Raw genomic sequence first — 12,185 nt, forward strand, 5'->3', positions numbered from 1 at the left:
AAAGTTGTTAAACAGATTATCTTACTCTTTGTGATGAACTTATTTTTTCTGATGTTTGTGTTTCAGACTTATGCCTACTTAGAAAAGTGTCTTAACAAAGTCAAAAGTTATTTCAGAATCTATTTTGTGTTGAAGTCTTTTAAATGACAACTTTGTAAGTAATTTAAATTGACTCTACCACAATTGGTGCCTCATGTCTCTGTGACTAGAAACATATATAGCTGTGCATCAAATCTTTATATTATACATTTATAAGCTTAAAAGCATGTAAGAGTCATACATGCAAAACAACCAACAAGTATTATTGCTCAGCACAGTGTGGATGGAGAGACAGTAACAAGTTGTAGCCATCCAGAGCAAGTCTGAGCAATGGGCACAGCATGCCAGAAAATGTACAGTATATTCTGGGACATGGGTCATACACTATCCTGGATAAGAATGAGAGACAACTCAGAGATTGTGTGTTATGGAGAAATAACAACAAAAAAAAAAATCTTCCCAAACCTTTCTCTCATTCTGAAAGACTCCCCTGAGTCCTAGACTGGATAACTTAGTACTAAAATGTGTCCTCAAAACACCCTGCATTTTTCAACTTAAAAAAAAAAAAACTTTTCTCTCTCTCTCCAATAACCAATAAAGCTTATGATATTTGTCTTGGCCACGGGCACATGCAACAATAAGCATGATGTATATATTTAATAAACATGGATAAATGATTTGATTGATAGGTAAATGGGATGTTCCAAATGCCAAAAAATATTCCTCTCATCTACATAGGTTCACCTATCTGTGTTCTTTAAAGAAACAACCAATATAAATGATGGTGTCTTGTCATGCTGAATTCAACCTTGCTAATTTTTTTTTTTTGTTTTTGGTCTCTTTAGTTGCTAATTCCTAAAACCAACTGGCACCTCCTTAAAACAAATAATGATGGGATTTCAGAGACCTTCTCACTCTCTAGATACAATGATTTCATTATGTGTATAGTATCATGCTCACCTCTTACTGTCTTACATTGCTGAGGGATAATGCTTTTGTACACTGCAAGGATTTGTCACTTGCACTGGTTTAATAAAACATTGATTGGTCAGCAGCCAGGCATGAAGTATAGGCAGGGCAACTAGATGAGGCAAATTCTGGGACGAGGAAAGGAGCTGCAGTCACCAGCCAGATGCAGAGGAAGCAAGATGAAAATGCCTCACTGAGAAAAGGTACCAAGTCATGTGGCTAAACATAGACAAGAATTATGGGTTAATTTAAGTTGTAAGAGCTAGTTAATAATAAGCCTGAGCTAATAGGTCAAACAGTTTATAATTAATATAAGCCTCTGTGTGTTTCTTTGGGACTAAATGGCGAGAGGACCAGGCAGGACAGAAACTTCCATTTACTTTACATAGTTAAACAGGCATTAAAAACAGCCATTCTGGAAAATCTTGCTAATTAAAACCTAGAGATATTGTGTGTGCGCGCATTTGTATATATGCATAATATTCTTATATATTTATTAAAAATTTATATATTTAACACATATTATATATAACACTGTCTCTCTATATAATATATATATATATACTCTAATAAGTATTTTGCTAATGTACATCAAAAATACTTGTATATGATCTATTTGTAATAACTATCACTGTTCCCCAAATTTGTAAGAGATTTTGTTTGCGTGTCAGTGCTAGAGACTAGTTCTACTAAGACAAAGATTTTATACTTTGTTATAGAAATAGTTTTCAAATAGTAATTCTGTATAATTATGCTGTTTCTTGATATTTTACATGTATAGGTACCTCAAACTATGTAAACCTTATAAAGATGAACAGGTACTGGATATTTATAAATATGTACAATTAATTTTCAAAATAGTTTTAATCTTGATGGTTATGCTTCTTTAAAGTCTTATAGCTAAACTGTCAACCTTCTATAAAAGTACAGTTACTGACAAATGACCCTGAACAGTTTTGAAAGGCTAGGACATTACCCACATGATGAGCAGAAAGAACTTCAGGTATGCCAGAAAGCAGAGCCACTTCTACTATACTTCAGGTACTTACAATTGAGCCAAAAGAGAATACTGGCCTAATTCACTAACATCTGTCACTTACCCACCCCGTTCAATGTAGATCAATTCAGACACACCAGGACAAATATTTCTCTGACTTCATAGAAAAAATGGAGAACAAACTACCAGGTGGATAATTAGTAATGCCTTCAGAGAATATTGTTTGGAGACAAAGGGGAAGTGATAGAAACTGAAATAAAGTCACACTGGTTACAGTAGCACTTTCCCATAATCCCAGCATTTGGAAAACTGAAACAGGAAAACCTGAAGTGTGAGGCCAACCTACACTTCAAGATGACATCCTATTTTGAATGAACAAAATGAAGTAGCTAAAGTAACTAAAAGCCAAAAGATTATAAAAAATGGTTCTGATGCACTGCTACCTGACACTAACTAAATGTGTTTTAATATTGGTCCCTAATTGAATTGTTTATTATATTTGTTTCAAGGAAACATATTCCACCTCAAGACTGCAGTATTGAAACACAAAGTGGGAAATTATAACTGGCATGGCAGAAAATACAGCTATTTTAAAGAGACACTTAGGTTTCTCAATCTGACTTTCAGACAACTGAAGCAATGAATACTAAAGAAATGGGAATTTCCCCAGGAATCTCATGCTAGAGCAAGGCATAGGCCCTAATCAGTGGAGAACTTGTGTCTTAGAAAGGATTTCACACAGTTCTAACAACTTGTCCTTAAAGGATGAGACTGAATCTCACACAAGAATGGATCAATGGTAGGCAGGACCACACCTTGTCTAGAATTGCTTAGCTGTGCAAATCCTTGATTTTCTTCTATTTTAACTTTAATCTCACTTCAGGCCCCCAAGATAGACTTGGGGGTTTCTAAGATGGACTTGTAGGTTTTCCCTGGATTTCTTTGTCACTCTTCCCAATGTGATTACATTGCATAAATCATTTTTCTGTTTTCCATAATTCAGAAAAGGCTTAGATTCTTTCATCTCTCTATTCTGTTTTTCACATTCAAATGTCTTTTATTTGAAATGTGCATAGGAGCTAGTCTTTTCTTGATAAACTAAATATTAAAAGACACTAACAGCAAGTAGTAATGTGTGATACATGTAAAGATGAATATGCCCATAAAAAACTGTGCTCTAATAGTACACTGTGATGGAAAAGTGGTAGATAATTAACATATTCTGGATGCTTACTCTGTGTCAGAAAGTATGTTAATAGTGCAGAAAGTATACATGATATTTTGAAAGGGTCAAGATAAGTAAATAAATGTCAGTACTCTGTAAGGTCCTTGAAGGACTGAAAAGACTGGGGGAAAAGGCTGTCATACATTCACTGAGCAAATTACCCAGTCTGTCCATAAAGCCAATAATATACATTCATGAAGAAAAAAAGCAAACAACAACAAAACACTTTTCAAGATAGCAATTTCTAAGGCTCTTTCTGAGTTCAATTATCCATTCAGGTTTACCTCATGTTTAAATATTTTTAACAGCTATACCATAGTTCAATTAGTAGAACCGAAAAACGGAAGAGAGCAAGTGATGAAGAATGGGTTTAACTCCCTAGTGTAAAATGGATGAAAATAACATGGCACATGTGAGATTAATTTGCATAAAAATTAAAGCCTAGACTTTAAAAGGTCAATCATAAGATAACCAGAACAGCTCAGCTTCATGTGGCTCTATAATTCAATAATAGAACCAAAATAATAATATATTTTAAACACTGAATTTTTAATTAAAATATGTGAAAGTACTAAATTATTTTAGAATTTCTGAACATGTTATGACTCTAAATGGGGGTGCAGTTATTACTGAGTGGCACTTGAAAATTTAGCTTAGATAAAAATCCAACAAATACAAAAATAAAAATAAAAACATATACAGTCGATATAATTAGAATTCTTTAGAAACAGCACAAGATTGGCATAACTCAATTCAGTTTATGGATATCAAGGTCAGACAAATACTATACACTGTCAAAACCAGCAATTCTATTTTAAGAACCCCCTAAAGGCCATGTTTCACACACATCTAAACATATGTGCATTATATGCAGGGAAAGAGGAGGCCGTAGAGATGTAGGAAAGGAACACTAAATAGAAACATTCAAGGAGGTATGTTTCAAGTTGTTTTCAATTTAGGCTTTATGTGTTATAAAATTCCAAAACAATTAAATAAGTTCTAGAGGACTGCTAAATTAATCTTTCTAAATTACTGCTTCATTCTCCCACCTCAACAACCATCTTTATTCCTCTCTGCCCATACACCCTTTGACTCTAGCTAAATGAATCTTCCCAGGCCTCGAACATGTAAAGCGCACTCTTCTCTCAGTCCATAGACTCCCTTTATCTTCTTAGTTCTGCCCTGCTCTGAAAGACTAGCTCAAGTTCCACTGGCTCCCTCAAATCCTTCTCTCCAAATTCATATAACTCTCATTTGTGTGAAGCAACAGTCTGGAACTTACAAATATAATGTTATATTATTATTTTGAATACATGCAACTTATTTTCTCTCCTAAAATAGATTTCTGTTGGGTAGTAGTATATCACTCTGAGACTTTCAATAACCAGTGACTTCATATCCAAGTAGTGAAGAATCCACAATTGTAAACAAGGTAGTAGAAATACAAAATCTAGTAAGTTCTTTGATGTAACAGTTATTAAAAGTCTATTGCTAAGTTTTTGTAGTGGCAAATAAAATAAATGACAAAACAACTGAAAATCTTAAGGGTAATCTAATTGGAGGGCTGATTCAATGCTATTAACTTTTAACTTTCTGAGAAACAGAACAAAATTATAAAATATCTTCCCTCAAAATGTATTTACTCTGAAAATTTTGTGTATGCTCATAGGTTCCAATACTAAAACAATATTTTATCTCGATATACACAAAAATTTTCACGTTCTAAGAAACATTCTAAGAAGAAAACACTAAAATTGATAAAATGTTCAAGGTGCTGAAAGAAAAGGGGTAGTAATTTAATAATAGATTTCTAGGCCAAATTTCAAAACTTTGAAGATCATTTGTTAGTGCAAATGGAGCATGGCCATTTCTTACTAAAGAGAGAATTCAACTTTTTGCATATGACATGAAAAAAATCTTGGTAAAATTAATTATACTGTATCAAATACATAGATAGAATTTTCTATTCAGACCAATATACTTTAGCTAGAATAATCTTTTCACGAGTGAGTTCTCTAGGGAAAATATACTTGTAGTATAATTGCTTAAATATTACTTAAATAGATGGCATTTTGTGTAGGCCAAAAGAAGGTGAAAGGAGACTGTTGGAACAAGTTTATAAGAAGATACTGTAAGGAGATGCCTCTTAATTTGACTATCAAACTATTGAAACAACAGATCCCAAAGAAATGGTAATTTCCCCCATGAGTTTTCATTCTTGGAGAAGGAAGAGGCATCAGTCAAATGGGAAACTTGTCACTTGGGAAGAGATTTCACCCAGTTTTAACAACTTGCCAACCACCTTATACGATGAGACTGAAGCCCAGTGATGGGTCAATAGGCGGGACCACACCTTGACTGGGACTGCTTAGGTGTGCACATCCTTGGCCCTCTTTTTAAAGTTTACATCACTTCAGGACCCTGAAGAGTGACGTGGGTGAATAACTGGGTATATTTGTCCCTCTTCTTAATATGGCTGCATTGAATAAATCTCCTTTATCTGCTTTCTATTTCTAATTTGGCTCTTTTTTATGTTTTCATTTACTCATTGGGAAATATATCACCACAAAGCTACTCTGGATCACTAGATTGGAGTGGAGAACAATGGGAAGTTATATTTCACCAACCTAGCTAAAGGGAAAAGCAGCCTACCCACCGCTTCCTTGTAATCATTGCTCTGCTTTAGAATCAATTCCTTCACCACTCTTTATTTTTCCACTATCATTTGTTCCAAATTGTATTTTTCAGTTCTTTTTTTTTAAATCTCTATTTACTAGTTCTTCTTTCTTTCTCAATATCTGTCTTTTCAGCAGAGAAGGAAGGAGAGTGACTAACTATACCAGTGGTGTTCTTTCTGGGTGATATCCTCTTTCTGCAAAGCTAATGTGTACACACCAGAGGAAAGTAAACACAAAGGCATACATACACAACTTATGAAATAACAAGTAGGGGGTAGAACAGAAATTAACTTGAGAGATCAAGATCTGTTCCAGAATAAATTAATGATTATTAGATGAAACAAAATGATAAGAGATTAGTTTTACAAGCAAGCGGCAGATAACAGACATAACACTGTTTTAATTATCGGAATTTATATTTCAAAATACAAGACCTTCACAATATACCTTCTGGCCGAATCACTCCTATGATGATAAAATCCTTTCTAAAACACATTATCAAGCAACCCCAAACAGTATATTTGTGTCCTTCAGTAAAAGGAAATGCTATCAATAGAGCATGGTTCCCCCAAAAAACTTTTTTTACACCTTTGTGAGAAAGATCTACAGTAGACTGGGTTAATGACCATATATTCATTTGGGTCATAAAGAAGAGACTCAGACAATCTTTCTTTTCCATGAAAGCATATCTTACTCTCTTCTTCTGAATTCTGGACTACACACACCCCTATGCATACCAGACAATTTTCCAAGGATAAGAAAGTCTGTGATAATAACAAATGAAACCAAACTCATCTTCTACTTTAGCAGATATACTACTCTTTTCTCTAGCTGAAACTGAAAGGGAAAAAAAAGAGGTAGTCATGCTTCATCTTGGAGATACAGCCTAAGAGCTACTTCTTAGCAGCAACATAAAAGTCTTAGACAAGAGTGCCCTGCTTTAGAGTAATCACCAGTGAGTCACTAGAGGACCTGGATTATCAGAATGCTTATTTTCTTCTGGAAATAGTGGGTAAGTGAATCACCTCTAAAAAAATAAAGTGTCATTAAATTTACTAAGAACAGAAAGTCTTTCAGTCCCAGTTATTTATTATACTAGAAAATGTGAAGCAGATACTGTTCTAAAAAGTGAAAAATCACACACACACACACACACACACACACACACACACACATACACATACACACACACACGCACTGTATCTTCTTGCAAAACTCTTGGGGAAAATTATGGTAACTGAAGAGCAATAACAAAAACAACCCAAGTACAATAATAACAAAAAATGTACAATTTGGTCCTTGCTCATTAGTATTGCAAATAGTCATCTTCAAAGGGTTAAAATTAAAAATAAAAGCGTGTGAAAAACTATGAGAATATGTTTTGGGATGTGAGAGACATACTGTGTTGATTTTCATGATAACTATTTTATGCTTGACAGGGAATTCTTTGCTGAGACATCTGATTCAAATTTCTAGCTTCCTGTTTGACTGACAATGTACGAGCGAGGATGACTGACAGCTATAAAGCTGACAAGGGGTTTCATTGGAGGGACTTTCTCCTAGCAAAAAGAGCAAAGGATCGGTAACTAGCCAAATGTCAGGGCTAGAGAAGCCTTCTATTATGCTTTTACTGCACAGCACTGGAATAACACCATTTGCTGCAACACCACCTAACTGCTGCACAGCACAGGCTAGCAGAGCAGGTTTATCAGTTTACCACAGACCACTGCCGTGGGTCACCAGACCACTGCGCCTGGGTGGGAAGGAAGGTAACCACAGAGCTCTGACCTCTTTTGGCTAGTGCAACCCACAGTGACTCCAGACCTCTGGTGACCTGGACGTTGAACCCAGGTTGCTGCGGACCCTCACTGTGGTTATTTTACCTGATTGCTGCTGCCCCTGGTGGGCACAACCAATAGGTTGCAGGAACAAGGCGATAGTGACACACACTTTTAGTCCCAACACTAGGGAGGCAGAGGTGGGCGAATCTCTGTGAGTTCAAGGCCAGCCTGGTGTACAGACAGAGTTCCAGAATAGGCTACAAAGCTACAGAGAAACCCTGTCTCTTGGGCTGGAGAAATGGCTCAGCAGTTAAGAGCACTGATTGTTCTACCAGAGGTCTTGAGTTCAATTCCCAGCAACCACATGGTGGCTTACAACCATCTGTAATAAGATCTGGTGCCAACTTCTGGCCTGCAGGGACACATGCAGGCAGAACGTTGTAAACATAATAAATAAAAAATAAATAAAAATAAAAAAAAAGAAAAAAAGAAACCCTGTCTCAAAAAAAAAAAAAAAAAAAACCCGCAGGAGCCCCTACAGAGCAATTCAAACCACAAAATATTCCCTCTCCAAACAACTGATGAGACGACCATGGAGGCCATGGCACACAAAAAGGTGCAGTTGGAAATAATACGCCTTACAGAGGTCAGTCAATAAGCTGGGTTGGGGGTGCTTTGAGAACTAGCCTAAGAACAAAAACAGAAGTGACACTGGGCCTATGTGTGTGGCCTTGTGTTGGGAATCTGAAATACACTTTAACCCTCAGTCAATCTCCTTAAGTAATCTAAATAACGATTTGGAGAAATCGCCTAGACCATCTAAGATTCCCACCCTGTTACCAGCTCCTGCACAGCCACATGAGTCCTTTCCTTGGCCGTGAGTACTAAGGAAAAGATGTGCCCGCCGGCAGTATAGAAGGCTGTCCCTTGCCTCGTTCCAATGTTGGGGAAATGGGGGGTGATAGGAACTACTGCCTTGAACACTACAGCTCTAATGTGGGAGAAAGAGCCTACAACAGATCATTTATCAACTAGATAGACACCAAACACCTTCAGTTACACTCCATGCCCAGAGAGAGTCCCTGACAGAAATAGTCTCCCAAAACGGGCAAGGCTTACACTTACTTTTCATGTTCCAGGGAAGACTGTGTGATGGTAAGAGAGACTTTCTGCCTTTGCGCTGACAAATCAAAAATTATCATGAAAAAAAAATTATAAAAATAGCTTAGATCAAAAGCATAAAGGAAATAACTTCTGATTCCATAAAATCTCTGATTAAAAGCCATGGCTCACAACTTTTCACTGTCCTGGATGTTCCCTTACTCACCCTTTTTATAAGACTTGCTATAGGGCCTAATATAATAAATTGTCTTTTAAGTTCATCAGACAAAAAACTTGCCTTTGTTGGACTCATAATCATCGGGAACCAGTAGTTACCCTTTATCCAAGTTAAAAAATTTAAAAATCACTCTTCCAAATGGGGGAATGAAATGACTAAGGTAATGCCATCATGTTCTGATTCCATTTTCTGTTTGCTTAGACAGTTCTCAGCCCTTTACCCCCTCCTCACAATGGTCATGTCTGCCTTGGCAACACGTGAGACTTCCATGGCCCTGACCAAAGTCCAGATGTATTAACCAAAATAACTGGAAAGTTATGTCTGAATAACTACTATACTCTGCCAGAAATAAATGTTTCAAGGTTCCTGACCCTCATCTAACTTTGATGTATCTTTCTGGGTTTTGCCTTTAATGGCCCTGTATTCCTGAACTTGGGCACCACAAAACTTTTCAGAGTCACAACTCACTCTTGGTTTGGCCATCAAAAAAGGACTTAGAACTTTTATCAGTATGGCTGTCAATAACTATCTTGTGTGGATCATTATTACAGTTGGTCAAGGACACTCCCTTAGCAACGAGAGCAAGCAGGCATGCCCTACCTGTGCCTACAGACCACATCCTACCTCACACAAAATTGTAAACTTATTTAAACATACTAATTTTGTTTTGTTTTTGTAATTTGATTGTGATTCTCCAGGATAAACTTAGTCTGTTGTATTATCAAAAGGCTGGTTGGACATGCCTGGTAGAAATGAATTGGGAATGGGCAAGGGCACCTTAGGAATTGCAGAAAGAGCCGATAAAGGGAGGATGGGGAGATAAAGTAAGATAGTCCAGAGGGGAGGATTCCTGGGTAAGAGGAGAGGAAGCTGGAAAAGCAGAGGCTAGGAGGTGGTGCTACCTAGAAGTGTAACCTGACCCCTGAGAGCTGATAATGGACTGTAAGTACCATAGCAGCATGGAGAAAATGGATTCCATCAGAAGAATGGAGGGAGTGGAGTCCAGTTAGGAGAGTGGTCCATAATTCAAGGGAAAGTATGAGGTCGCAAACCGCAGAAACGCAGTAAGAGTGGGAACTAAAGAACAACACTAAACCAACTGAAAATCAACTTCATACTCATTGAATTACTGACACTCTTATCTCCTTCGGGACTAACAGGGTCATTATACACTGAAAGACTACAGTGCATAAGTACTTGTAAACTAATGTTGAAACCTAAGAGTCAGCAGCTGGCTTGCTTCCTCTACCCCGATTTGTACATAAAAGCACTTTTTCTCATAAAACCCCAAAGAAACTTGTTATTCGACGGGGAGTAAAAACACTATGTCTAACTCCACGTCCAATACAGAGCTTGGGACGTCTCATCTCGGCCTGTTTTGCTCCCCAATAATTTTTGAAGGAAGTTCTACGTTCGGGTCCTTGAGCCCCGCCCTACGTACTAAGACAAATGCCAGATTATTTTTCTCTCAGTGAAGCGGCTAGTTGCTCAGGCCTTTTCATCACACAGCGGATTAAGGGGCTAAAGCCCACCCAGGTAGCAGTTCACTGCAGGGGATTAAGGACCCTGCTAGGCAGGTGTGTTGTGACTGCAACTCTTAAAAGATCCCGATTCTCACAGTCGCGTCTCGAGGCCGCCACTTGCTGAGTGGCTCCCTCCAGGAGTTACAATGTACGACCCTTCTACAATTATGGGAATGTTGTGGGCTCAGAGCGAGCAAGGGGTGGAAAACTAAGTTTCTTTTCACTTACCCTAAAAGCCGCCATACCTATGACCCTCTCGGCTCCTTTTTTTTTTTTTTTTTTTTTTTTTTTTTAAATCGGACGGAGAGCGAAGAGGGACAAAGGAGTTCAGTTTGACTTGCGTCACCACAGCCCCTCCCCTTTACGCTACTAGCCCGCTGGCTCCTGCCCTTTCTCCGCCCTCCAGCAGCTGCTTTGTCAGCCAGGCTGCCAAAGTTAACTAGTAACACTTCTCTGGAGAAAGGGACTTCTTTTGATTGACACTCCAGTCCTCCATAGATAGAACCTCTCAGAATAGTCTCCCCACTCCGATTAGAAGTTTTTCTTCTTGGGTGAAGGACTTTTTTGTTTATGTGATTTTTCTGGATAAGAACTTAAAACTCAAGTTCAACTGCCTTAATAAACAACTATATAGTTACAAGAGCACTTCGCCTTTGCCATCCTTGGGGCAGTTACATTCATTCTAAACCTGTCACTGAGCACCAATAGGCAGTTAATGAGAGTAACTATAAAACCTAGTGGCATATGGATGGTAGAGACCAGGAGAAAACGACAAATATTAGAAAGGCCTGAATGCTGTTCAAGAAAATAGAATATGGATTAGCAAGATGGTTCAGTGTGTAAAAGGTACCTGCTGCCAAGCCTGATGACCTGAATTTGGCTGAGACACACACACACACACACAAATGTATTATAAGGTTAAAAAATAGAAGGTATCTGTTGAGACGGAATGGAGTTTCCTGGTTCACATAGATTGATGACGCGGAGAAGGTGCAAAAGTAGTATGAGTGAATGGGGGCTTTGTGTGCCACTATAATAAATTTGGGTTTTTATTGCTTGTTTTGCTTTATTCTGGTTTGTTTGTTTTTTATTTGCCTGTTTGTTAGCTAAAGAGAGAGAAAGGCTGTGGGATGGAGGATATTATATGAATTTTTTAATTTAAAAATAAACATCTGGAAAGTAGTTGAAGGGGTTTTAGCTCATGGTGTGACTTGATCTGAAACACATTATAAAATGGTGATTCGGGAGCCCTCAGGAGAATATGCTGTAAGAAAGTATATCATTCTCTATTTGGGCACAGACTCCTGAGGCCTCTGCCAGTAATTCCAAGAAAAAGAGTGTTCATAATTTGCCCACTAACTTCTTAATAATAGTTAATTGTACTCATTCATTCTTTCAACAAATATTTCTGGAGTGTAAATTATATACTTGGAATTAATGGCATATTAAACATATTTGATACTTGAAGCAGATTCTTTTTATTGAGTATGCAATCAAATTATATTGTTAATGATTAAATAAAACAAATAACAATAGTCATGATTAAAAGACTGAAATTTTTATTATGTTCTTACACTTAAAGTATAGCATAATAAATTTTAATATTTTATTAAATATAAAAATATAAATATTTT

The 12,185-nt window shown here is 37.1% G+C and overlaps 1 protein-coding gene across 1 annotated transcript in view; it reads right to left on the reverse strand.

The window, feature by feature from the left end:
- LOC126493976 (MICOS complex subunit Mic27-like) overlaps nt 1-10,893 on the reverse strand; it is a 34,333-nt gene extending 23,440 nt beyond the window's left edge. Inside the window, exon 1 of the mRNA XM_050131110.1 lies at nt 10,780-10,893. Coding sequence (XP_049987067.1) covers nt 10,780-10,794 — 15 coding nt within the window. The 5' untranslated portion in view covers nt 10,795-10,893. The remainder of the gene's footprint in view (nt 1-10,779) is intronic.
- Between the last annotated feature and the right edge of the window lie 1,292 nt (nt 10,894-12,185).

Source organism: Alexandromys fortis, unplaced genomic scaffold (assembly GCF_014885135.2).
Source record: "Alexandromys fortis isolate MF-2015 unplaced genomic scaffold, M_Fortis_MF-2015_v1.1 scaffold_355, whole genome shotgun sequence".
NCBI classification, from domain to species: domain Eukaryota; kingdom Metazoa; phylum Chordata; class Mammalia; order Rodentia; family Cricetidae; genus Alexandromys; species Alexandromys fortis.